At 47.7% G+C, this 26,299-nt stretch overlaps 3 protein-coding genes across 3 annotated transcripts in view; 2 read left to right on the forward strand and 1 right to left on the reverse strand.

The window, feature by feature from the left end:
- The first annotated feature begins 1,369 nt into the window (after nt 1-1,369).
- On the forward strand, nt 1,370-6,348 carry CBY1 (chibby family member 1, beta catenin antagonist). The gene is made up of 4 exons (XM_007941671.2): nt 1,370-1,447; nt 3,987-4,092; nt 4,177-4,295; nt 6,268-6,348. Exons 1-4 carry the CDS (start codon nt 1,370-1,372, stop codon nt 6,346-6,348), a joined length of 384 nt encoding a protein of 127 aa, XP_007939862.1.
- A 2,763-nt stretch (nt 6,349-9,111) lies between these two features.
- TOMM22 (translocase of outer mitochondrial membrane 22) lies at nt 9,112-10,421 on the forward strand. Its single transcript, XM_007941672.2, has 4 exons — nt 9,112-9,228; nt 9,444-9,562; nt 10,018-10,135; nt 10,347-10,421. The coding sequence occupies exons 1-4, from the start codon at nt 9,112-9,114 to the stop codon at nt 10,419-10,421; spliced, it is 429 nt and encodes a 142-aa protein (XP_007939863.1).
- A 4,327-nt stretch (nt 10,422-14,748) lies between these two features.
- JOSD1 (Josephin domain containing 1) overlaps nt 14,749-26,299 on the reverse strand; it is a 12,174-nt gene continuing 623 nt past the window's right edge. Inside the window, exons 2-4 of the mRNA XM_007941759.2 lie at nt 15,845-15,973; nt 15,485-15,679; nt 14,749-14,848 (exon numbers count right to left, since the gene is read on the reverse strand). Of these exons, the coding sequence (XP_007939950.1) occupies nt 14,749-14,848; nt 15,485-15,679; nt 15,845-15,973 (424 nt within the window). The remainder of the gene's footprint in view (nt 14,849-15,484; nt 15,680-15,844; nt 15,974-26,299) is intronic.

Genomic DNA, 26,299 nt, shown 5'->3' on the forward strand with positions numbered 1-26,299 from the left:
CAATGGAAGCAGCAGTCAGGACATTAGACAACATGCAGCATTGGGAAAGTCAACTGCGAAGGAACTGTTTCAAGTGCTGAGGAGCAAGGATATCTCCTTGAGGACTAAGGTGCGCCTGACACAAGCCATGATATTTCCAATTGCCTCGTATGCATGGGAGAGCTGGACAATGAATAGGGAGGACCGAAGAAGAGTTGATGCTTTTGAGTTGTGGTGCTGGCAGAGAATGCTGAAAGTACCATGGACTGCTAAAAGAACTAACGGATCTGTCCTGGAGGAAGTGCAGCCAGAATGCTCCTTGGAATCAAGAATGGCTAGACTTCATCTCACCTATTTTGGTCATGTTGTCAGAAGGGACCACTCCCTGGAGAAGGATGTCATGCTTGGTAGGGTGGAGGGTCGACGAAAGAGGGGGAGGCCTTCAACGAGATGGATTGACACGGTGGCTGCGATGATGGGCTCAAGTATAGCAGGGATTGTGGGGCTGGCGCGGGATCGGGCAGTGTTTCATTCTGCTGTGCATGGGGTCGCTATGAGTCGGAAGTGACTCAACGGCACTTAACAACAACAACAACAGCACTGTGCTGAAAGCAGATGTGCAGGTGAGGATGCCATCATCAGCTCCGCCACGTTGTGAACCGTCCCCTTTCCTCCAGATAGCTCACCAGACAGGACAGGCGGCCTTCTGACATGCACACCAAGTGAGGGACACTCCCACCAGGCTGGAGTGAAGTGTCATGAAGCTTCGTTTCTTTAAAACGGTGTTGGTGTAGGCTGTTGCTGCAGGTGTAATTCTGACGGTTTGCGGGAATAGGAGGGACTGCCTTGACTACTCTAGACCGCAAACCTGGTGATGCCAGCTTATGACAGAACTTAAGGCAGGTAGGTTAGGCCCTGGACTATAGTGGTTCACAGACCGGAGAGCCAGACAGGCCTGGGTTCAAACCCATCTCCCACCGAGGACCTCCGTCTTTCTAAATCTCACCTGTCAAATTGGAGTCATAATAGGCACTAATCACAGGGTCGCGTGAGAATGAAATGAGATATTGCATGTCCAGGTCTTAGCAGGCCACCTGGCACTCAGTGGGTGTCCAGCACACGGGAGCTATCATCAAGATGGTAATAGTTTGCCCTCAGCATTCACCCGGGCCTTTGGGTCTGTGAGCCCATTGTCTCCTGTCCCCAGTCACATGGTGGGGGCAGCCCTGCTGTGGCCAGGTCAGGCATCCAGTGAAGCAGGCCAGGCAAATGTATGTCTCTGTGGGTTGAGGACGATGGCATAAGGTCACTGACCCGAATTTTCCATTGCTGACTTTTTCTGACGCAGAAGAACGGAGCAGTGATTGGCCTCCCTTTCATTGGACCAAAGATGCCTCTCTTTGGGAACACGTTCAGTCCGAAGAAGACGCCTCCGCGGAAGTCAGCATCTCTCTCCAACCTGCACTCTGTGAGTGTCAAGACTGGGGTCCGCGTGGTGGGTGACATGCCTGCCCCTCAGGCCTGGTCCCAAATGGCTCTGTGTCGGGACTGGGTCCACACAGTGGGTGGCATGCCTGCCCCTCAGGCCTGGTCACAAATGGCTCTGTGAATGTCGGGACTAGGTCCACACAGTGGGTGGCATGCTTGCCCCTCAGGCCTGGTCCCTGCTGGACGGGGTGGGCCTCGAGGCAGCCTTTTAACTCATGTCATTGCTGTTGCGATGACTTTCTGCATTCTTGTTTGGGAACTGAAGAGTCAATTTCCTTGTGGTTTTTGGCCCAAAACAGTATTATCCAATTTGACTTTGACCTTATTCCCAAGATTTAGCCAGGAATTAATTTTAGTCACTTCCAGGGGTCACATGTGTTCTCAAAGGATGACCATTTGCCTTCATTAATGGCCTTTGAGAGAATACCCCATGGCTTCAGAGGCATTTTCAAAAGAGCTGCCCCAGCAGTGTGTGGAGCAATGGCAAGGCCCTGGATAATGGCAAGAGCCTTCCAGTGCAACCCCCTATCTACGTGAACATGTCATCTCTGAATTTTACAAACTGTAAGGTTTAAGTGAGACCCCACACGAATCAGTTCCCACGCCCAGTTGGAAGATGGCTCCCCTCCCCCCACCCCTTGATGTGCACACTGACACACAGACCCCATATACACAGCCACATTCACCTTTCTGCTGAAGTCTTTGGAGCATCTGTGATGACATACTGGGTTTTTAATCTGCACTGTAATCCTATCTGTTCTTGTGGCTCTCACACACCCAGGCTGTCATTGTGAGCCAACGAGGCATGGAGCCTGGTTTCCTGGCGTTTTGGGGCAGAGCAAGTCCTTCAGAGAAGGGAGTGGGGTGGAGCAGCAGGGTGTCAGGGTGGACCAGTCACCTAGGCCTTTGGGTCTTTGAGTCCATTGTCTCTTGTCCCTAGTGACATCATGCCCGCCATGGCCAGGTGGGCTTCCAGTGAAACAGGTCAAGCAGAGGCCCAGGCTGTTGATTTCTGGAACTTGCAAGCCCTGCAGGAGCTCTGGTGGTGCAGTGGTCAGGCCATAAGGCTGTTAACCAAAAGGCCAGCAGTTCAAACCCAATAGGCTCTCTGCGGGAGAAAGATGAGACTGCTTCAGTAAAGATCCACAACCTTGGAAACCCTGTGGAGCAGTTCTACTCTGTCCTACAGAGTCTCTGTGAGTCAGAATCGACTCTGGTGGTGGGTTTGGTTTTTGGTTTATAGGCCCCGAGGCTTCCTTGCCTCCCTGCCAAGCAACAGGGATGCAGATGCGCCTGCTGGTCCCTCTGGGACATCCGGTGTCCTGACCACAGAGAGCTGAAAGCAGCACAAAGGCAGCCCTCCTCCCTGCAGTGCTTCACACAGCCCCACAGTGGGAGGAAATGCACTCAGCATCGTATTAGTTTCGCATTACTTCAGGACAAGGGCCTTGACCTTGAGTGCAGCCTCTACGGCCCCTCACAGCTCTGCTTCCTGACCTTGCCCTCTACACCTCATGCTTCAGCCACATAAGCTCACACTTTCCCACCTTTGTGCTTGCTAGTCCCTCTCCCCATCATGCTTTTCCCTGTTCATCAATTCAAGACTTAGTGATTAACAACTTGCTATGTGCCAAGCACTCTTACAGGGTATAGAGGTACGGGGTATAGAGAAGTGCATGAAGGAGAGGAGAGGAAAAGAAATCAATCAACCAAATCCCTGCATTCATGAAGCATATATGTTAGTGGAAGGAGACAGAACATCTGTCTATTCCAATATGTCTACATATTAAATAACAAGTAACTGTGTATCCAACAGTGGTAAGTGTTACAGAGATAAGTGTGCAAAGCACAGGCCTGGGGTGGGGTGTGTAGAGTGGTGGGAAGGGTCTTCTCATTTGAAGTCAGATGGTTGGAGAAGGCTTTATAGGCCTCATGTACCTGAAGGACCCCCTGTTGAGATGCTCGGGTCTCAGCTGGAGGAGTGAAAGCTCCTGGTGGGCAGCCCTCCTGGGCTCTGTATCCCTAGTATCTAGTCCTGATTCAGGTGTGGTCACTGAGTTGGGTCGAGGAATATGTAAATTGTCATCGCACATTAAAAAACAACAGCTGCTGTCTGGTGGGCTGCGGGATTCTGTGCCCTATCCACTGCACATGGAGTTTCATACTAAGCAAGTGATGACTTGGGCTTAGTACGGTCAAAAGGATATTTTACTTTTTAAAAGTTATACTGGGATGCCTTAAACTACGTGTCCAGTAGATGAAAGACAATCCACTGTACAATCTCAGTATGTATCGTGCTTTAACGTGTGGTGTATGAAGTGGTACATTTCTTCTCTCAGTTTGAACGTTGCTGTGCATGAATCTGATTTCCTGACCTTTTTTAAAAAAATGACTCAATTGCAAACTAATGATTCGAGAAAAGAAATGAGTTGTTGGGGTCATAGAGTTAACAGAAGAGGAGCTGGGGACAGAGCCCACGTTCTGGGCCTCAGAAGCTGTCACATGGTGTCTCCCCACAGCTAGACCGGTCCACCCGGGAGGTTGAGCTGGGCCTCGACTATGGAACGCCCACCATGAACCTGGCAGGGCAAAGCCTCAAGTTTGAGAATGGCCAGTGGATAGCAGGTGGGCTCTATTTCCTGCCTTTTTGTCAAACCAGCCTGTGGCATGAAATCACCTTGGTAACTTGCGGTTCTTGCCTTCCCGCAGACACCGGGATTAGTGCAGGTGTGGACCTGAGAGAGGCCCAGCGCCTTCGCAGGCGGAACCAGCAGCTGGAAGAGGAGAACAACTTGTTGCGGCTGAAAGTGGACATCTTGCTAGACATGGTGAGGAGGGGCTGCGAGGGACACCTGGGCTCCCTCAGGGGAGGCCCCACCTCGAGTCATTTCATGCCCCTAGAATCTCTTGAATGCCAGTTTGCCCAGGCACTGTACCCTGTACCCAGTGACACAGAGATAGCTATGTCATAGTCCTGCCTTCCAGGGCTCACAGTCTAGGGCTGTTCTGGTTACCTAGTGCTGTTCTGACAGAAATATACCACAAATCGCACGTCTGAACAAACCAGACTTTATTCTCTTACAGTCTGGAGGCTTTAAGTCCAAGTTCAAAGTGCCAAGCTCTAGGAGCTGGGTGAAAACCCCTCAACCTTGGGCTTCATCTCTGCCTCCTGCTCCTGGCCCATTGGAACTAGAGGCGTTTCTTCACTCAGACAGCTGCTAGCTGCCAAGATTGACAAACCCAAGGTTGACGAGTAAAAAGGCACAGTCCCGATGTTACCAAACCACATGGGCAGGCCATTAATTCAAGTCCATTGAAAGTCCCAAAGTCGGCAGAGCATGGCAGACTGCTGAACAACGACACGGCTACATGCAAGGTTCAAACGTGCCATGAGCTAGAAACTATTCCCAAAGCCGCTATCTATGGGAAGCAGACCACATCGCTAAGGCAGCTACTGAGCTGCTCCAATACATTCCACTATGGAGTTAATTACCAATTTTATCATGGGGAAAAACTACACCCAGCTGCCCAGCCACTCAACCAGGCCCAGCCAAGTTGACACACAGACATAACCACCACAAGCAGGGAGGAAGACAGGGCAATTAGAGTCTGCACCGGGTCTGGTGCAAGCCTAGAGAACTAAACTCTGACAAGCCAAGGGCTCCACAGAGGAAGAATATTTGAGCTGAGTTTAAAGGATAAAGGAAGGAAAGGTGGTTGGGAGGAGGGAAATCCAGGGAGATGGAACCATCTGCTCGAGACCTGGAGGTGTCCCATGCCAAGGGGACATGAGTCTGTAACGGGTACAGACCTGCACAGGGGCATGCCCTGCATTTATGCGGTCATGGTGGTTTCTTTTTCCTTTTAAGCTTTATTGTGTTTTGGGTGAAAGTTTACAGAGCAAATTCATTTTCCATACAGCAGTTCATACACATTTTGTCTGATGACGTTGACCGCAGTGTAACAGCTCTCTTTCCGCTTCCTCCTTGTCAGTTACCTCTTTCCTGTGTCCTTCCCTCCCATGCACTCCCACCCCCCACATGGTGTTTTCTTGAAGCTTTCAAAAACCCAGCAGCCTGCGTTGGGCCTGGAGGCTCATGCTGAGGTGGGGAGAGGCAGGGGATCATATGCTGTCACGGTTAGGAGCATTTGCTCTGGAACTTAAGCTACCTGGGTGCCTAGCCTAGCTCCTCCACGAACTGACTGTGTGACTTCAGGCAAGTACTTCACCGCTCTGTGACTTTGTTTCTTCAGCAATAAAATGGACACAGTAGTATCTGCTCTGTGGGAATGTTAGATGGGGAATGAATGAGTTAATACAGGTAAGGCCAGTCCGGCTCCCAGGAAGCTGGCTTCGACTTGATGTCTCTCCATCCCTCTCTCTAGCATCCTCTGCCTTCTACTCTGAAGTCCACTGAAAGGTCCCAGTGAGAAAGGGGCATTGTTTGTCAAGCATTTGCTTTTCCTAATCACTTCACAGCAGTGATGTGAGCTGTGGCCCACAAGCCGCTTCCACTGTAGTCCTTTTGTTCTAGAATCACCAGCCTCTGTCTGCATCACCCTCTGAGGCCTCCTCAATTCAGGGCCAGCAATAAGAGATGGTCAGAAATGTTTGGGGGGTAGACTGTGAATGTTCCTCATGGGCTGTGGCCCTGGGTCATCGGTGGTCACACTCTGCCCAGTGACAAAGGGCTTCTACTTTGCGGAGGCCACCAGTGCTAGAGGAGCACCAGAAGGCCTTGACTCAAAACACAGCCCAGAAACGTCCTTCTTCACAGTGGCCTGCTGCTTTGCTTTCAGCTCTCGGAGACCACTGCCGAATCCCACCTGATGGAGAAGGAACTGGATGAACTGAAGAGTGTCAGCCGGAGGAGGAAGTGAAGACCCCAAAGAGACTCGTTAGGAGAGCGGGGAGAAACCCACTGACCAGAGGAGGAGGATATGGCCGAAGGTTGTTTTTTTTTTTTCCAAGCCAAACTAGTGGGAGAGAGTATCTTATAATGGGGCCATTTGTGTTGGCAATAGGAAGGTGACAACGTAAGGAAGAAGCAAGATCCTAGCCTGGGCAACAATTAGAAGTGTGTTCCCGCTACACTGTGTAGGGTGCCAACCTGTAAACCAGACATCAGGGATGTCCGGGGTGATGCTTAGCCTTCAAGTGCTTTTCAGCTTTAACCTCACTGGGCAGACCCCATTGGCAGAAGCAGCTGGAGTTCATTGTATCCCCCCTGATGGTGCTTGAGGTGTAGCAGGAGGCCTTGGAGGGCATTACCCTGGTTCTCAGCCCCCCAGGCCCCTCTCCCAGCATTAAAGAATACCCCTTCCCCAAACCCAAAACCTCCTCTGGTCCAGCATCTCAGCAAGGACCAGTCCCGTGACAACACTGTTTTTTTGCGCTTTCTTGTCTACTTCTTTTTTATTAAATGGCGTGAAACAAATCTCTTTGTCACCAAAATAAGTGAAAAAAAGAAGTTTCGGTTCTTGAAGAAACAATTGGAGCCTTAAGTCCAAGCTCCCGTTGCTCCACGTAAAGACAGAATCCCACGGTTGTGGGGAAGTGTCGCCCTTGAGGAAGAATGTTCCACCATCCTGGGCCATGGCAGAGGCTGACCTGGAACAGAAATAGACACTCTGTGCCCAGACTTCCCTGCCCTCCTCCTCAGGGAGCTGGGACGCTGGGACTGACGCAGACCTGGTGGTGGCTGAGGGACTGGGGTGGCCTATGTTGGAAAACAAGAAGGGCCAAAAAACAAAACAAATCTTAAATTTAACACATGCGAAAAAGAGCATAATTTGTAAGTGCACAGCTTGATGAATTACCCAAAATGAACATTTCCATGGAGATACCACCCAGGTCAAGAAATAGGACTTTATCAGCCCCCTAGAAGCCCCTTTTCAAATATTACCCCTCCCCCCTCCTCAAAAGTAGTCTCTCTTCTGCCTAGACTCCTTACTGTCTTCACCCATCTGATAAGGATTTGGACTGGCAAATCCTGAGATTCTCTGATCCCATGGTCAGTTGGGTAAAGGTGTACGTCACCAACTTGGGGGCATTAGAAAAAGAAACATTTCTATCCATCTACAGGCAAAATAGGGAGCTCTGGTAGCATAAGGGAGCTTTGGTGGCGTAGTGCCTAAGGCACTTGACTGCTAACCAGAAGGCTGGCAGTTCAAGCCCACCAGCCACTCCTTGGAAGGAAGGTTGGGCAATCTACTTCCGTAGTGATACTGCCTCGGAAACCCAGGGAGGGGTCGTTATGAGTTGGATCTGACTCGATGGCAGTGAGTTATAGGCAAAATGTTAAATTACAGGTAATGTCTGTTGGGAAAGTACATGATATTATGTGACTTTTGGTAAAGGCCATGAGCTAACACCTAATAACATTGTACCAGAAACATGCTTTGGGGCCAGCAAACACCCTTCCAGAGATCCACCTCCTCCAGAGATACTTGCAGTGACCTATGCTGGGCCTCAATGGTCTCATCTGAAACGGGTGATAGTACCTACCTTGGTGGGCTGTGGAGGGTAAAAGAGCATCATACACACCCCCACACTTAGAAAGTGCTTGATACTTAAAACCCAAAAGCTTAACTGCCATCAAGCCCATTTCAAGTCATAGCGACCCCATTTTCAAGGCCGTAAATCTTTACAGGAGTAGACTGCCTCATCTTCCTCTCCCACAGCAGCTGATGGGTTTGAACTGCCCACCTTTTGATTAGTAGCCAAATGCCGTACCCAGTGTGCAACCACAGCTCCTTGCCTGATACTTCAGTACTTGAGTGTTACCAAAACAACTAAACTGACTGCCATCAAGTTGGTTCTGACTCATAGCGACCCCTCCTTGGGTTTCTGAGGCGATATCACAATGGAAGTAGATTGCCCAGCCTTCTTCCCAGGAGTGGCTGGTGCATTGGAACCGCCAGCCTTCTGCTTAGCAGTCATGCCTTTGGCACTATGCCACCAGAGCTCATTAATAAGTGTTGGTGCTTACCTTATAGTACATTGGACTGCTTACTCCTTTTCCCAAGAGCTTGAGTGGGTCTCCACTCATAGCAACCCCACGTGGCAGAGTAGAACTGCCCCATAGGGTTTCCTAGGCTAATAGTCACAGGAGCAGATCGCCAGGCTGTTTTTTTCCCTCCTGCGGAGCCACCAATGGATTCGAACCTCCCACCTTTCAGTTAGCAGCTGAACGCTTAACCATTGCACCACATGGACTCCTTAAAAGACTGAAAAACTTCCAAATCTCTAAGGTATTCCTACCAAAAAACACACAGCTCAGGAAAATGAAATGGCATCAATGTTTGTCAAAGCATGATTCTCGTAAGTTTGTTGAAAAGCAGATTTTTGTACCCACCCTAAACCCACTGAACAGAATTACTTAAGGACGGACCCCGCAATTTCTTGTTGTGTGCCGTGTAATTGATTTTGACTCATAGAAACATTGGGCAAGATAAGGAAAGTCCCTTCAGGGATTCAGCCGCTGACGTTATGGGACAATAGGAGTTTGAAGACCTCCCATCCAGAGGGCGCCGCTCTCTCCCAAGTCGTCCCGCCCCATCTCGGTTCCCGGAAGGGCAGGTCTGTCCGCGCATCGCGCTAGTGTCGTCTCCTCTCGTCCGCTTCCGGTGTCCCCGACAACCATGGCCGCTGCTGCCGCTGCCGCAGGCCCTGGGGTGCCACTATCCCCAGACGAATTGCTCCCGAAAGGCGACGCCGAGAAGACTGAGGAAGAGCTGGAAGAGGACGATGACGAGGAGGTACTGGGTCTTCGCGGGACTGCGAGACGGGGACGGGCGGGGAGCCGGTCCGCCTGGGCGTGTGGGTTCCGCGTGTTGCAGGATCCGGGAAGGCGCGTCGCTGAGCCGGGAGCGGTCGGATCAGAGGCGGCTTCTCCGGGAGGCGGGGTTAGGGCTCCCCCGGGGCCGAGGGGTGGATGCCGCTGCTTCGGCCAAGACCCGCGCCTCCTCCACAGCTAGATGAGACCCTGTCGGAGAGACTCTGGGGTCTGACGGAGATGTTCCCGGAGAGGGTCCGGTCCGCGGCCGGAGCCACTTTTGATCTCTCCCTCTTTGTGGCTCAAAAAATGTACAGGTAAGGGACAAGGGCAACGACATTGGGTATGGATGGGGTGACTGGTGCTGTGGAAGAACACGGGCATAGGAAGCAGAGCTCGGCTCGACGCCGGCCTGCCACCCACATCACTGAGTGACCTTGGACTGGTGGTACCTTAACCTTTCTGCATCTCAGTTTTCTCTTCTGTAAAGTGGTGATTCCTACCTGGCAGGGGGGGCCAGATTGTAAAGATCATTGCGGATTATCTGAGCTGATCAATGTACGAGCAGCTTTGTAAGTACAAAAATACAGGAGAATGTTAAACTACTGTCACTAGACACACAGCTCCCGGAACTTCTCCCGTTTCTGGCAGGAGTATGGTACAAGGTTGTGGGTTTGGGGAAGGAGTATCTTAGCAGAAACATTGGCGTATGTAGGGTGCAAGAGGCTTGGCTACCGGTTTTGTTTCTCCATTGTGCTGCCCTCCTCTGCAGGTTTTCCAGGGCAGCCTTATGGATCGGGACCACTTCCTTTATGATCCTGGTTCTTCCTGTTGTCTTCGAGACTGAGAAGTTGCAAATGGAGCAACAGCAGCAGCTGCAGCAGCGTCAGGTGAGCCCGGAACCCGGCTCTTTTGCCCGTGGGGGAGACACTCCATGTGCATTTCTCCAGGACCTGGGGGGGCGTGGGCTGAGCGTGGGGGGTTGGGATTGGGGCAGTGCTCCCACCTGTGTTCTCAGATGCTGTCTACCCCATCCAGCGTGGTGTCATTGAGATCCCCAGGCCTGTGAAGTCCCTCAACTCCACTCCTTTTCTTTCACAGATACTTCTAGGACCCAACACAGGGCTGTCAGGAGGAATGCCAGGGGCTCTACCTTCACTTCCTGGAAAGATCTAGTTACTGCTGTGTTTGAGCTGTCTTGGTGGGAGAAGTTGGAAATTCAGTAGCGTTTGAACTGCTGGTTATGTGGATTTTATTTTTTAAACTTTGGCACATTGATTGATCTAAATCTAGTGGGGAAAATGCTGCCTACATTCTCAGAGGCTCCCAACTTGCGGCTGTGCCCTCCACTGTCCTAGTTCTGCTGTCATACTGTACACCACCCTCCTCACTAAATTGCTCCTAGTTGTTCTGGAAGACCCCTCCCCTCCCATTGCGGGAACTGATGCCAGTGGGAGGGATGGACCCCTGACCATTAACAACTTTTCTTTTTAGAATGGAACTGTTGGGGAGGGGCGTGCACAGTGAAACAGACAAAATGCCGAAGAGCTGTAATGTAAAGCAGCATACTGTAAAGAGCTGTGCATCTGTGTGTGCCAGGGAGGCGGGCAGGCCAACAGCAGCCTTGACCACAGGGTGGAGACTTAAGGGCAGAGCAGCAGCTCATCTCTTTTCTGCATTTTGGCTGTTAGACCTGGATTTATGTGTGTATGTTAAAAAAAAAAAAAAAAGTCAGTGCTCACTTTTTGTATTTAAATATTAAAAAAGATTCCAACTGAAAGTCACCCACGTACTTGTACTTTCCTCAACGTCGCTCAGAGCAGCTCCTGCCACTTTTAGTTCACAGAGCATTCTTGAGGCAAATACCTGAGGCGCCTCATGTTTCTTCTCACTCAAGCTCGCACCACTGTCTTAACACAGTTGGCCCTGAGGCCCTAGTTGTTTCCAGAAGTAAAATCTTCAAAATAAAATTCATTTTTGGCCAAACCAGAAAAACTCACTGCCATTATCAATTCTCATAGGACAGACAGAACTGCCACAGAAGGTTTCCAAAGCTGTCAATCTCTATGGAAGTGGACTGCCTCATTTTTCATCCTCCCATGGAGCAGCTGGTAGGTTTAAACTGCCGACCTTTTTGTTAGCAGCCAACTGCTTTAACCATTATACCACCAGGCATTTTTTTTTCTTGGTGTTTGCTGTCGAGTCGGACATGACTCATAGTGACCCCTCCTTAAGTTTCCAAGGCAGCATCACTACGTTAAGTAGGTTGCCTGATCTTCCAAGGAGTGTCTGGTGGATTTGAACTACCAGCCTTCTGGTTAGCAGTTATATACGCCTTGGACACTATGCCACCAGAGCTCCTCTTAGGTCCATTAGCCTGAAACAAAGGGTTGGATCCATGTACATGTAGTCTATAGTGACAATGTACAATTATAAAATACTTATAGGGTACAATGGATAATACTGACTTCTCATCTTGGGGTGGGGGAAAGAGTTGCCAACAGAAGTATGCTGTGACTCAGTTCAAAATTGTTGAGGGGAGCCATTGATGAATTTGGCTGTAGCCCTGTCTTTCAGTGTTGTAATCTATTTTACACTAATTAGTATTGAGTATTGTGCCAATAATAGCACTAAGCTTTTATGTGGCTTATTTGTTGTTATATTCCATGGAGTCGAGCCCTACTCGTAGCGACCCCTCCTTGGGTTTCCAAAGCAGTATCACTATGTGGCTTATTTAGGACAATACAGTTTAGGTAGGCCAATCTACTTCCGTAGTGATACCGCCTCAGAAACCCAAGGAGGGGTCCCTATGAGTCAGGTCTGACTCAGTGGCACATAACAACAGTAGTCCTATTTTACAGAGGAGGAGACGGCCAGAGAAAGAGCAAGTCATCTGCGTAAGGCCACACAATATGTGCTGAACTGGATTTTAAACCCAGATGGTCCAACCACAGAACCATGCTGTATACCCGGGTCCTGGGACAATTCATTCAGATACATGATCTTCTACTTGTTAACCCAGGAAAAACTAGTCACCAACCAGAGCTGTTAGAGTTGACTTGTAGATGGAGTCGGAGTCTTCAAACTTGTCAGGATTCATTTTTGTAACAAAAAGTAAACAAAAAAAATGACCCAGGGGTTTTTCACAAACAAAGGAAAAGTATTTTGGATTTTTCAGGTGAGAGATATGATCAAAGCACAAAAAGCCTCTGAGATGACTTCTTATGGTAGTGAACTCTTTAAAGCAGCATCATAACATTTATTATTTCTCTTTTTTACATATTTAACTCAGACAAGGAGATTTATGTATGGAGTTTTCCATTTTTAATGTTTGGTTAAACAAAATACATCTTTTGTAAACAAACCCAGCACAAGGCCAACAACAAAAAGGAATAAAAGCAAGAAAAACAAAAAGCCTAGGGTTGCCCCTTACTGGGCATCAGGGTCAGGCCTGCTCCCTTCCTTAAAGGACGTGGGGCTTTTTACCCTTGGGCATCAGCATGGGTCCCTGTTCCTAAGCACCAGAATAGGATATGAACAGAAACCAGTCCTGAAATGTTTACATGTCTTTGCATAGCCCATTGGCTCATGGACTCCAAGTGCATGGGACTCCTTTGAAATATCATTTACAAGGCCCAAGCAGATCTGTGGAAAGGAGTTTCCTTCTCTTTCCAGGAAATGGCTTACTATCACGGACAGCGCCAGTGGACAAAGACATGGCTTACTATCACGGACAGTGCCAGTGGACCCGGACATGGCTTACTATCAAGGACAGTGCCAAGGGACCTGGACATAGCTTACTATCATAGACAGTGCCAGCGGACCAAGACATGGCTTACTATCAAGGACAGTGCCAATGGGCCCGGACATGGCTTACTATCATGGCCAGTGCCAGTGGACCCCAAGGCCCTGCTTGTGACAATCAGCAGGGTTGGCCGTAACTGCTGGCTGATGCTGGTTGGAATGTCACTGGGTGGGGATTCCCTGTGGTGCCAAGCAGGTCTAGTGTAGAAAATGGTACAGAAGAGACTGTGGCCGGTTGCTGGGAGGGCATAATGCAGTAGCCGCTTGGTGGCTTCTGTTACTCAGCATAAAAAACGGTCTTGTTGGATTGAAGAGACATGTGCAGAAAAAGTGCTGGTGTAAACATGCACTCCAGTCACAGTGGGAAGAAAGCCTCAGCTTCGTCCCATGAAGCTTGCTCAGGATAGACATGCAAGCCCCAGGCTGGCTCTGCTGCTGACGAGAAGTCTGGCCAGTGGGGCAGCTCCCAGACCTGGCAAGACCATTGATCTGAGGACTAGGCAGGTCCTCCCTGAGGCAACCCCATGACGGTGTGTTGAGATACTTTCCCCTCCTCTTTTCCAAAGTTACAGGAAAAGTGGCCTACAACTATTTAAAGAGGTAGGGGGTGGGTCAATTCTCTGATTTGGGAAGGAAACTCCACAAAGATGACAAACCCAAGTCCTAGAACACCATAGCCATAACCATCCAACTTGAACGCTCTGCTGCTTATCACTATAGTGACCCCAAGTCCCCAAGCCTAGGACTTTTGATTTTGTCTGCTCTTAAAACTCTGAGCAGCTTAGCTTCACAGTACTTTCCTCATCTGACTCTGCTCCAACATAGAGGAATGTACTCTCAAAGGCAGATGTATTTTTTTTTTTTTTCTGATTTTGCCAGAGTGGGTTAACTGGAAAAACTGCCCTTTGCCTTGTCTTCTGCCCCAGAGCCTTGTAATCAATGTAGTGAAATGGTAGGGACAAACCAGAGTAAGAGCTGAGATCAAGCCGCCCCGTACCTGCCCCACAAACGTTTGGCTTCAATCATTGTCCTCTTAGATACTGATCTCACCTCTGTCATGCTAGAATATTGCAGAATTCAGCCACCCAGCTAAGAGTATTAGGGACAGTTTCATTATAAAACTCCAAGGATGGCCAGAAACTACCCTTAAACATGTAGTTGCCCATAAAAGGGGTGGCATTAAGAGTTGGACATAGAATGCTATTCTGCTTCTAGGGCTTGAGAGGTTTCCTGAGAGACCTCAATGTTCTAGGTCCTTCCAGCCAGTCACATGGGCTTCGCATACACTGTGTCCTCAAACCCACTGGTTTGCCAGGAAAGGGGAAATGGAGGCAGCATCTCCAGGTGAGTCTGGAGCAGCAGTGACTGGTTAACTCCAGCAGAGCCCCTGTCAAGTCCTCACAGGAAAGGAGAAAATAAACTAGATCCCACCCTCCTTTGTCCTCCTGCCTCTTAAAACCAAGGGTCACTATGGCTTACCCTAAGCACACAGAGCGCCCACCTTCCTTTCCCAGGAGTAAGTAACGCTGGTGGTGGTTATTCTAACAGTCCACACGTCTTTCCTATTGCACTGTCAAATCTGAGGGGGGGAACCCGACGAGATGTTTGGGGAACTGGCAAGGGCAGACCCACTGTGTAGGCCACAGCACACACCGGAGGCTTAAGGGGCTGAGGTGAGGGAAGGTAGGGCAGAACCGCGTTACACGTCAGCCCTCCAACTCTGATGAGCCTCCACCTCTTCCGGTACCACCAGCAGGAGTTCACAGTTCTTTCCTCGCAAATGATGTTTTAGAAATTTCCTATGGGAAAAAAGATAGATGAGAGACAACATGAAGTGCTGGTGAGACTGCAAGTTGCATGCTCGGGGCTCCCTGTTCCCCAGAGACTTCGCTCTTTCCACCCTTTGTGCTCCTACAACACTATAGTAATCCATCTCTTCTCGAGGGTTCGACGCCAGTTAACTCTCAATTGTCCAGTTAGATTTCCAATTTGAACTTTTGAGAAGGGAACTCCATCTGTGAAGAACAGAGCCCAGAGTACTCTACAGTGAAGGACTTCAAATTGAAAAAAAAAAAAAGTTTCTTCTTTGGTCACAGGGAAACGCAGTCCTCTCTGGCCTGTGTATTTCTGTGTCTCACTTTCTCTGACTGGCAACTATCCTGCTGTAGCTGTTGAAGTGTGGAGAATGTTACGACACTAGTCCCACCAGGCCAGACGCCCAGTGGAACATCTCTACCAAAGGGACTTTGGTCCGTCCAAGACTGAGGTCATTCAAGTGTGAGACCCTATGATGCTGAGCAAGGCAGAGAGGGGATCCAAAGAGACCGGATTTCATTAGTGTCCCTCCTTTGTCAAATAACCAAAGATGAGCTCAGCCTCCCCAGAACACCCAAATGGGGGAGCCCAGCACATCAGCCACAGCAGGTGGAGACTACCTGAGCTCGCTCTCGCCTCCAATCCACTCGGGCATCTTGAGTTTGGAGTCGAGGTTGTAGTAGGCACCTCCCACCTCTCGAATGCAGATCCAGTGCTGCCTTTTGAGAGGCAACTTCAATGGACCCCAGCACAGGCTGGAGGGCAGATTCATGATGAAGCCCATGACATTAGTGAGAGCAATGACACTGACATCCCTGCAAAAGAGGAAGGGGGCTGGGTCCTGAGGCATCCATCACTCAGGGTTCCTTGGCTGTAATGCCACCCTCAGTCATCTCCCCACTCATGCCCTGAGCTCCAGCACTAGAGGCTTTCACCCCAACCACGCTGGTCTCCATCAAGTCAAACCTGGCTCAAATTACCTGCGCTTGTCCCACCAAACAGCTTCGTAGCCTTTGGTTTGAAGGGCTGCCATGATGACGTTCACATCGTAGTTCCCATTTCCCAGCATGCCCTTCTTGTGGGGTGTCACCATGGTATTTGGAGACAACCTAAAAAGGTGAAGAGAGCGGGCTGAGACTCTCTGATGCGCCTAATCCTGCCTGGCCCTGCACAACAGGACGGAAGAGTGCTCACCACTGCCCCTGGAAGCTTGTTTTCCCTCCCTCGGGTGCCATTTAGTCAGTTCCTATCAAAGTATTTTGTTATCTGCTCCAGCTGTCCTTGGAATTACCTTTTTACGCAAAAAACCTCTGTACAGATGAGGCCTACCTGCCCACCATTTAGTGTGTCTATATATAGTACAGTCCATGGACACAGAGCAGGGGCAAGGGCAGAGTCTCCTGTGTGAGACCCACAGTCCACCCACTCTGCAGTCTTCTTCCCCCCAGTGCTGAGCCTCCAGCCTTGATACAAGTCCTTTTGTAACACTAGAAAATAGTACTTGGTATTTTCATTTGCATGGGTGGTAAATGCTGTTACTCCTGTTTTTCATAGTCTTTTATTTAAGGCTTGCACACTCGTAATCATTAATTATTAAATACTCAAAGACCTATAGAAGCCTAAGGCAAGTAATATAAATGTATAACTGGGGCCAGAGTAAGGCAGTAGAGACTGGTGAGACCTATGTTAACTTAGATGCATGACCCACCTAAGGGTTTTCAAAACTTACATATGTGTCTCTGTGTGTGTATATTTAAAGATAAGTTTTTTTAAAAAAATGAAACACACATGCACAAAATCAACTGAAAAAAATTCTGTGCCAGACAAACAAAACTCAACTGCAGTCCAGGTTTGCCTGTCAAGCTTTAAGTCATTTTCTGCCAGGTCCCGTCATTTCAAGATAAGGTCTGTGCTGAGAACACCTCCAATCCTATTCTCTTCCACCAGCTTGTCAGACCAGTACTAGAGAAAGGCCAACCTGAAGGAAAAGGGTCAGCATGAGGTGTGACGAGCTCCCTCAGGAACACAGTGGAGGGCAGATGGCCAGGTTACTCAGTGCCACCTCCAGAAGAGAGTCCGGACTTCAGGCCGAGGACAGTAGCTCTTAAAAACTTAAGAAATCTTATAAAATTGTTTTCAACTTCTCTACACACAACCACCATACCAATTCTTTATCAAACACAAAACATGCTCCTGCCACTGCTTAAAACCCTCCAATGCATCTCAAAGCATTTAAATAGAACCTAAACATGCTGACTCATCTGTTACCTCTTACCACCCTGACTTCCTTCTGTTCCAGGAACACATCAAGCTCATTCTCACCTAAGCACCTCTGCATTCACTAGCTGTTCCCACTTTCTGAACACCTCCCCTAGATCCACTTGTTTGCTCCTTACTATTTGAGTCTCAAATGTTACAGCTTTAGAGAAGCCTTTCCTGACCATCCAACCTTAAGTTCTTCCCAGTCACTTCCTCTTAGTCAACTTGTCTTAATTACAGCCCTTGTCACTACCAGACATATTTTTCCATGTCTGTTTTCCCTGACAGCAGGGGCCTTGTTGACCCTGCATCACCAGGGCCTAATATATGACAGGTACTCAAGGGATGCTTGTTGAAATGTTCCTCATGTTTGTTATTCTCTCTCCTTCCCTGTAAATATTAATAGTCAACCCTTAAGATGAAAAAGACTTATGTGCTTGTCTCCAGAGTTAGCAAGAAAGGGAGATCTAGGAATGCTAAACTCCACTTAGCATACTTACCTGTAAGAACAGCTACCACTATTAACAACTTGCCCTTAATCACTTACACGACAGGGCTAGGATTCATTTAGCTTCGTTTGAGTCTAAAGATGAGTTTGCTGCCTATGGCAAGGACCCCAATCAGAGTGGACAGGGGCAGCAGGTGACAAGAGGAAAAGCCAGAAGCAAACGGTGAGTCCCTGGGGCCTGGGCCTACAAAGTAACTTAACAGGACAAAGGCCCTCTGTAGGTTCTTGGCCACTTGGATTCAATGAGAAAGCAAAGAGTAAACGGCTGGCTCAAGTTGTATCATTTCTCTTCAACAACTTCTCAGTAGCTTCCGCTACGTTCAGTTAAGTCTCTGATCAAGACATGCATGAAGGTTCCAACAACGAAAACACCGAGTCTTCCGCTTCCTTTCACCTTGAACTCCCTCCACCAGACTAAACCTTGAAGAGCACTTTCGCAAGTGTGTTCCTGGAGAGACCTGCTCCGTGCACTTTATCAGAACATCACAGAAAGCATTAAGGTAACAACTGAAGGAATTAAGTGAGGAAACAGTTTCCTGCAGGAATTCTGGGAGTCCCTAACATGCTAATATTCACTTTGCATCTCCAAGGGGGGTCTAACATGCTTCAGTTTCCAAACACATGTGACCATGTCAGCGTGTTTTGACACACATCTCATGATAGTTCTCCAAGGCTCTCTCTCTCCTGTTCTTCAGCGTTCATCTCCGCTTCAAATCCTCTCCCATCTGCTCCCACTGCCTCTTCCCTAGCGAGTCCCTCCCCTGACAGCTGGACTTTTAGAACAGATTCTCGGTTATCTCCTCGCTTCCAAACTCTCCTTCCACAATTCCTGCCATATCCATCTTTTCCAAACACCCAGGATCATTTCCCATCATTATACAGAACTAATCCTGAAGCCACCTGCTGGTGGGTCACCCCACACCTCCCTGCCCACTCAGCCTGCTTTGCTACCCTCTCACTGGGCTTAGTGCACTTCAGGTACCGGGATCTTTTAGGCTATTTTTCCTTTATGCTAGTTCCTACTCCAAAGCAAATCCTGTAACTTCTTCAAACTCACATACCACTTCTTCTTCCAAAGAATCTTTCCTGGCTCCTCCGTCTAACAGAAAAAGGAGGGAGCTTGGGAAGAAAACAAAGATCTGCACTTAAACCCAAGCACCACCAATAATGGTGAGATTTAAGCTCTGTGCCTATTACATTGTCTACAAAAATGAAAATAATTCTTCCCTTAAGAGAACCATCGACAGACTAAGTTATTTTACATCTATGTCCACCCAAACAGTAAAGCCCTTAAGCAAAGGGGATGGCTCTTCTACTCTATATGCCTCACAGTGAGGCCCTGGCAAATTAATAAACGTGTGTTGGTTACACGGGAGCATTTTGTGATCAATCGAGGAAAAGCTGAGTAGCTTCCATCCATCTCTTTCATAGAGGAGTCATCCTTTAAATAAATGGGGTCCATCCAGTGCGCCCTCTACCCCAGGACCTGCTTTTACGTAAACGTTTATCAAGCTACTCTTCTGGGCTTTACCAGCCAATCCTCCCACAACCTTGCCAGAGCTCTTAACCCCATATTGTAAGTAAAGAAACAGAGGCAGAGATGGTGCAGCAACCTGCAGTCATACGCTTGCCGAGATCAGACTGGGCAGTCTCAGAACTACTTCAACACACTGACCTGGTCCCAGTGAAATCTCATGGGATCCTATTCTGATTCCAATGGAAGATTCTCTTGTGACTCTTTGGCAAACTCCTGCTCAGGACTGTCTTAATTATCTCCACAGAAATCCTGGGCTGGAAGGAGCCGCTTCTCTTTGTCATGACAGCCAAGGTCAGAACCAGGAGATGTGAAGGGATGTACAGGTGAAAAGTGAGGCTCTCGCCTGGATCTCCACCGGCACCCTACGCCTACAGACAAGTCCTGGTCCTCTCTCATGTTGACCACTGTGCCTGCTGTGGTAAAGGTATTGGATTTCAATGAAAAGGGAGACAGGGAGACATTTCATCAAGACTTCTCCCTCCTACAAATTATGATTTTCCTCTTTATCAGGTCAGAAGAGATTGTGACATTACAAAATAGGGAAATATGTCTCAGAACCTCAAGGTGTTTTTAAACAAGTTAATAGCAGGGCTTCAAACTGGTTCGTTTCAGTTCCACTCCAGATATACAGTGAATCCATAGTCACATTTTAACAAAATCCCCCGGTGATTCTTATATCCATATGTAAGAATTTATAGGAATCTATAAGAATGTAGATTCTGATTCAGTGTATCTGGGATGGAAATGCAAATTCTCAGCAAGAGGTTGAACTGGAATGAACTGGTTTAATACCCTGGTTAAAATACATAAAGCAGGTCTCACCAAACTGGGCACAGTGAGTGCTCAGCAGCTATTGGCTACTACGAGTTTTGCACGACAGGACTCACATCTTCAGAGGCTAACACTTTTTATCAATTTACAACCACACCAAAACCAAAAAACCAAACCCATTGCCACTGAGTCAATTCTGACTCATCGTGACCCTACAGGACAGAGTACAACTGCCCCACAGTTTCCAAGGCTATAAATCTTTATGGAAGCAGACAGCTTCCATCTTTTTCCTGCAGAGAGGCTGGTAGGTTTGAACCACTGACCTTCTGGTTAGGAGCCAAATGCCTTAACCATTGCACCACCAGACAACCACCATACCTTTAAATCTAGACCCTGCCACCTGCTCGCTGTGCTACTTTGTTGTTGTCAGGTGCCACCAAAGCAGGTCCGGCTCACAGGTACAACAGAACGAAACACTGCCCGGTCCCGCACCAGCCTCACAATCCTGGCTATACCCGAGCCCATCAATGTACCCAGTGTGTCAATCCATCTCATTGAGGGCCTTCCCCTTTTTTGTTGACCCTCCACTTGACCAAGCATGATATCCTCCTATAGGGAATGGTCCCTTCTGACAACAAGACCAAAGTAAGTCAGACAAAGTCTGGCCATTCTTGCTTCCAAGGAGCATTCAAGCTGCATTTCTTCCAGGACAGATTTGTTATGTTTTTGTTTTTTTGCAGTCCATGGTACTTTCCGTATTTTTCACCAACACCACAACTCAAAAGCATCAACTCTTCTTTGGTCTTCCTTATTTACTGTCCAGCTCTCACATGCATATGAGGCAAATGAAAATACCATGGCTTGGGTAAGGTGCACCTTAGTCTTCAAAGAGACATCTTTGCTCTTCAGCACTTTAAAGAGGTCTTTTGCATCAGACTTCCCCGGTGCAATATGTCGTCTGATGTCTTGACTGCTGCTTCCACCGGTGTTGACTGTGGAGCCAAGTAATGAGAAGTCTTTGACAACTTCAATTTTTTCTCCATTTATCGTGATGCTGCTTATAGGTCCAGTTGTGAGGACTTTTGTTTTCTCTGAGATGTAATCCATACTGCAGAAAACCAAACCAAACTCAATGCCATTGAGTCAGATCTGACTCATAGTGACCCCTCCTTGGGTTTCTGAGGCAGTAGCACTACAGCAGTAGATTGCCCAACCTTCCTTCCGAGGAGTGGCTGGTGGGTTTGAACCGCCAGCCTTCTGGTTAGCAGTCAAATGCCTTAGGCACTATGCTACCAGAGCTCCTCCATACCGCAGACTGGGGTCTTTAATGTTCATCAGTAAGTGCTTCCAGTCATCCTCACTTTCAGCAAGCAAAGTTGTGTCATCTGTTAATGAGTCTTCCTCCAATCTTGATGCCACGTTCTTCTCCATATAGTCCAGCTTCTCAGATTATCTGCTCAGCATACAGACTGAATAAGTATGGAGAAAGGATTCAACCCTGACACACTCCCTTCCTGATTTTAAACCATGCAGCATCCCTTTGTTCTACTCAAACAACAGCCTCCTGGTCTATGTACAGGTCCTGCACAAGCACAATTAAGTGTTCTGGAATTCCCATCCTTCTCAATGTTATCCATAATTTGTTATGATCCACACAATCAAATGCTTTTGCATAGCCAATAAAACACAAGTAAACATCTTTCTGGTCTTTGCTTTCAGCCAAGCTCCATCTGACATCAGCTATGATATCCCTCATTCCACGTCCTCTTGAATCCAGCTTGCATTTCTGGAAGCTCTCTGTCAATTCTGCTGCAACTGTATTTTAATTACTTTCAGTAAAATTTTACTTGCATGTGTTATTAATGGTATTTTTGCTCAGTAATTTCCACATTCTGTGGGACCACCTTTCTTTGAAATGGATGCAAATATGGATCTCTTCCAGTCAGTTGGCCAAGTAGCTGTCTTCCAAATTTCTTGGCATAGATGACTGAGTGCCTCCAAAGTGGCATCTGTTTGTTGAAACATCTCAATGGGTATTCTGTCAATTCCCGGAGCCTTGTTCTTTGCCAATTCCTTCAGTGCAGCTTCAATTTCTTCCTTCAATACCCCTGGTTCTTGGTCATATGCCACCTCTTGACATGGATGAACACCAACCAATTCTTTTTGGTACAGTTACTCTGTGTATTCCTTCCATCTTCTTTTGATGTCTCCTGCATTAGTCAATATTTTGCCCATAATTCCAAACTAAACTCACTACTGTCGAGTTGATCCCAATTCATAGAAATCCCTCCTTAGGTTTCTGAGGCAGGATCTCCACAGAAGTAGATTGCCCAATTTTCCTTCTGAGGACTGGCTGGTGGGTTTGAACCTCCAGCCTTCTGGATAGCAAATGCCTTCTGCCCACAGAATCTTTCAATATTGCAACTTGAGGCCTGAAGTTTTTCTTCAGTTCTTTCAGCCTGAGAAATGCTGAGCATGCTCTTCCCTTTTGGTTTTTCATTATAGTAACTGGATTTGTCTTCTCGAGCTACTCTTTGAAATCTTCTGTTCAGCTCTTTTATTTTGTCATTTCTTCCATTTGCTTTAGCTACTTTCTTTTCAAAGGCAAGTTTCAGAGTCTCTTCTGACATCCACTTTGGTCTTTTCGTCCTTTCCTGTCTTTTAAATGATCTTTTAGTTTCTTCATTGATGATATTCTTGATGTCATCCCAATTCCTCTGGTTTTTGGTCACTTGTGTTCAAATGCATCAAATCTATTCTTTAGACAGTCTCTAAATTCAGGACGGATATAATCAAGGTCTTATTTTGGCTCTTGTGGACTTGCTTTAATTGTCTTCAACTTCAACTTGAATTTGCATATGAGTAGTTGATAGTCTGTTCCACAATCAGCTCCTGGCCTTGTTTTGGCTGAAGATACTGAGCTTCTCCATCTGTTACATCCATTGTACTGTTAACTGCCTTCAAGTCAGCCCCTGACTCACAGCAATCCATTGCCTGATGGGATGAAATGCTGCCTGCTCTTGCACTACCCCCAAGACCGTAGACTGGATAGTCGTGATCTGTGCATCTACGTTTCCATGGTTCATTTTTGGAAGCATACTGCCAAGCCCTTCTTCCCAGTCTGCCTTAGTGTGGAAGCTCCACTGAAACATATTCAACATTGTAGCAACACACAGCCTCCACTAACATATGGGTGGTGGATGTGCATGGGGTGCTTTGGCCAGGAATAGAACCTGGATCTTCCACATGGAAGGCAAGAATTCTACCACTGCCCCCGGCCTATCTGCTCAGAGACCTTTTAACGAGGAGGAACACTGTGCCACCAGGGTTCCCTGACAGACATTTATAGAATAACATATATGAGATCAAATATCTCTATACAGATACATGGTGCAGGAGTTAAGCACTTGGCTGCTAACCAGAAGTTGGCAGTTCAAACCCAGTAGCTGCTCTGTGAGAGAAAGATGTGGTGACACACTTCTGTCAGAATTACAGCCTTGGAAACCCTATGGGGCAGTTCTACTCTGCCCCTTAGGGTTGCTATGAATTGGAGTTGACGTGATGGCAGAGTATACACATACGTGCTGGTAACACCTGTTCTGATTCTCTGGTCTCTTCCTCAATTTCACATGCTGAAAACTGATCCCTTTCAAACCAGTAACCTTTTTGCTATCAGTGCAGATGTGACAATTCTCTTCAAACCCTTTGTCACATCTGACTGTTCTCTTTCTTATCTCTTTATTGCTGCCAAGTCCATCAGCTTCTTTCTAAGTTCCTATTCATTTCTATTCCAAATGAGTCATCTCATATCCACAACTGTATTTAAACTCCACCCTGCTTTTGTATTTCTCCTGGCTTTTTTTTTTTTTGGCCAAAATTCAACTGCTGGAATGAACTTCCTCTCAACAAATGGCACAAAATCAACATTTTTCTCCCGTTCCTACCACTTACCAGTCACATTTTCATAAAATCATTTAACTTTAACTCTGGAAATGTAAAATTACTTAGGTAACCTGCCAGCGTTACTCTGTTCTTTCTGTCAAGATCCAAATGGATCATCTTTTCCCTTTTAAAATGGCTCCAAACTCCATGCTTCTAACTTCCCTGAAATCTATCCCCAAGCCCAGTTAATAAATATCCCTGGGATACACTTCTTAGGGCCTGAGTCCTGTTCTGCTTGTTTTCCCTACAGAGCTAGTAGTGCCTAGCACACTGTAGGCAGCTAGGAAACGCTTGTTTACAGAATTCCATCTTCTCTCCCTCACCTCATCGCTCTCTGCCTTTTCCGCTGGATTCCTTTGCCACTCCTGTTTCGTCCAGATCTGTCCATTCAAAGCCCTCTACAAGCTCCATCATAGGTGTTTGTTTGCTTTCACCTTGAGGGGGATTTTCATATTACGTGGTTAGGGAACTGAGGAAAGCAAAGCAATTTGCTAAAACTCTTAAAAGCCAGGAATAGAGCCCTGGTTTCATGTGAGTGTTTAGCAAATATTTAGCATTCTTTCATCCCGGGGGAAACAGGCGGACGGACTCCTGCCCTTACCCACAAACGCTGGCTGTGTGAGCAGAGCCGGGGACCTTCCTTCCTGCACCCAACTCACTATAATTAGCAGGGTGGACAGCTACTGATGGCAAAATAGCTTTGACAAGTCTTTCCAATACTCAGGAAGCTGCAGAGCCCGAAGAGGGGCAGGCCCTGGGGTCACAAAGCCTGGGTGCTCGTTCTGCCATTAATAGTTTACGAACTCTGTGCCATGATTTCCTCATCTGGCGAATGGGAATAACAGAGTTTATGTCAAGAGTGGTGTGAGAACTGAGCTAGCAGAAGGAAGGCACTCAGAATAGTGCTTTGCACAGAGAGTGCTCACAGGTGTGGGCGAGCATCATGAGTACTCCCCTTGTCAGAGACCAAATTTATACACGTGACAAACTCATCTACTGGACAGAACATGGATCCACAGAACCTAGACTCTGACACTGATTTACTTACTAGTCAAACTGGGCGAATCACTTAATCCAAATCCTAGTTTCCTTCGATGTAAAATGGGGGGAGAGGAGCCATCATTGACAGGGCTGGTGCAAGACTGTGACCTCCTACTATGTACCAAGCACAGTTAGGTCCTGGCTCTGGGTCCTTTCCTTCTCCCCTGTCTGGGATCAGGAGTAGAAGAAATATTACAGATTGGCCAAAAGTCAGCCTGCTAATGGACTGGGTCCTCCTCCTACTCCTTTCAGCTGTATGACTTGATTATCTGAGACAAATTCTCTCGACTCCTAGGGCCCCCCTTCCTGGAGGGAGTCAGTTCTACTTGCTGCCTGATAAGGGCCATGAGGCACAGGACACACTTGCCTGGTTATCACTGGAAAGTAACTGTTCCCACTGTCATTTTCTCAGCACACTGGGATTCACATTCCCGTAAGAGAAGGCATATGGGTCTCGCAGGGTAAATGGTCCACACTGGTGCTGCACTACCCCACCCCCCAAAAAAGAGATGGCTTCCTGCTGTAATCCAGGTCTCTGTGGGGCAATCATTTCATCTCTGAGCAAAAGGAATCAGGAAAAAGAGTCTTCTGGAAATGCCAGCACGCGCCATTGGGAGACTTCTGTAGCTTTCTCTGCACTGAGGGCTGGGCAGGCCCAACCCTTTCTAGTTGGAATTATCAGACAGGCTCACAGCCAAAGTTGCTATGGACTGCAGACCTGCTGCTGTGTCCGTCCAGACACTGCAGGACTCTCAAACCCATGAGAAGGAATTTTAGGAAATCAAAGCAGAAAAACAAAAGCTTAATTTCTATCAACCTGGGGGGTCGCATGTGGCTTTCCAGTGGCTAAGAAAGGCCATCTAGAATGAGACAGAAAGGAGATGAAGATCTGGAATCCGCTCCAAATCACAGCTTTACTATTCGAAAGCTATCTAGACAATTGACCTGACCTTCCTGCCTGTTTCTATAGCAACGAAACAGAGACAGTAAAAGGAACGTTGGGAGAGCTACACGAAACACAGCATAAAAAACACTAGGGCCAGCTTATGGCCTCTCCCAAAAGCTCAGCACTGTGTATACACTTCTCTTGTGGTGCCCACCACATTCCACCTTTGAACATAGGTGATTGAGCAAGCACACAGTTTGTACCCCTTCTAGACTGTAACTCCTTGGGGGCAGGGCGAGAGGCATTATAGCATAGTGATCAACAGCACAGATACAAACCTGAATTCAATCCTGGTCCCATGCCTAACATGTTACCTTGGACAAACTGCTTAACCTCTCTGAGCTATCTCATCTATAAAATGGAAACAAGACATAGCATGGAGCTCTGGTAGCGTAGTGCCTAAAGCACTTGACTGCTAACCAGAAGGCTGG

This window comes from Orycteropus afer, unplaced genomic scaffold, assembly GCF_000298275.1.
Source record: "Orycteropus afer afer isolate SDZICR_OR568_19922 unplaced genomic scaffold, OryAfe1.0 scaffold00083, whole genome shotgun sequence".
Classification (NCBI taxonomy): Eukaryota; Metazoa; Chordata; class Mammalia; order Tubulidentata; family Orycteropodidae; genus Orycteropus; species Orycteropus afer.

Coding starts and splice junctions, on each gene's coding strand:
- TOMM22 (XM_007941672.2), top strand. CDS start 9,112: ATGGCCGCTGCTGCCGCTGCCGCAGGCCCTGGGGTGCCACTATCCCCA. Junction 9,229..9,443: donor AAGAGGACGATGACGAGGAG/GTACTGGGTCTT, acceptor CCTCCTCCACAG/CTAGATGAGACCCTGTCGGA. Junction 10,136..10,346: donor AGCAGCTGCAGCAGCGTCAG/GTGAGCCCGGAA, acceptor TTTCTTTCACAG/ATACTTCTAGGACCCAACAC.
- CBY1 (XM_007941671.2), top strand. CDS start 1,370: ATGCCTCTCTTTGGGAACACGTTCAGTCCGAAGAAGACGCCTCCGCGG. Junction 1,448..3,986: donor CTCTCTCCAACCTGCACTCT/GTGAGTGTCAAG, acceptor GTCTCCCCACAG/CTAGACCGGTCCACCCGGGA. Junction 4,296..6,267: donor TGGACATCTTGCTAGACATG/GTGAGGAGGGGC, acceptor CTTTGCTTTCAG/CTCTCGGAGACCACTGCCGA.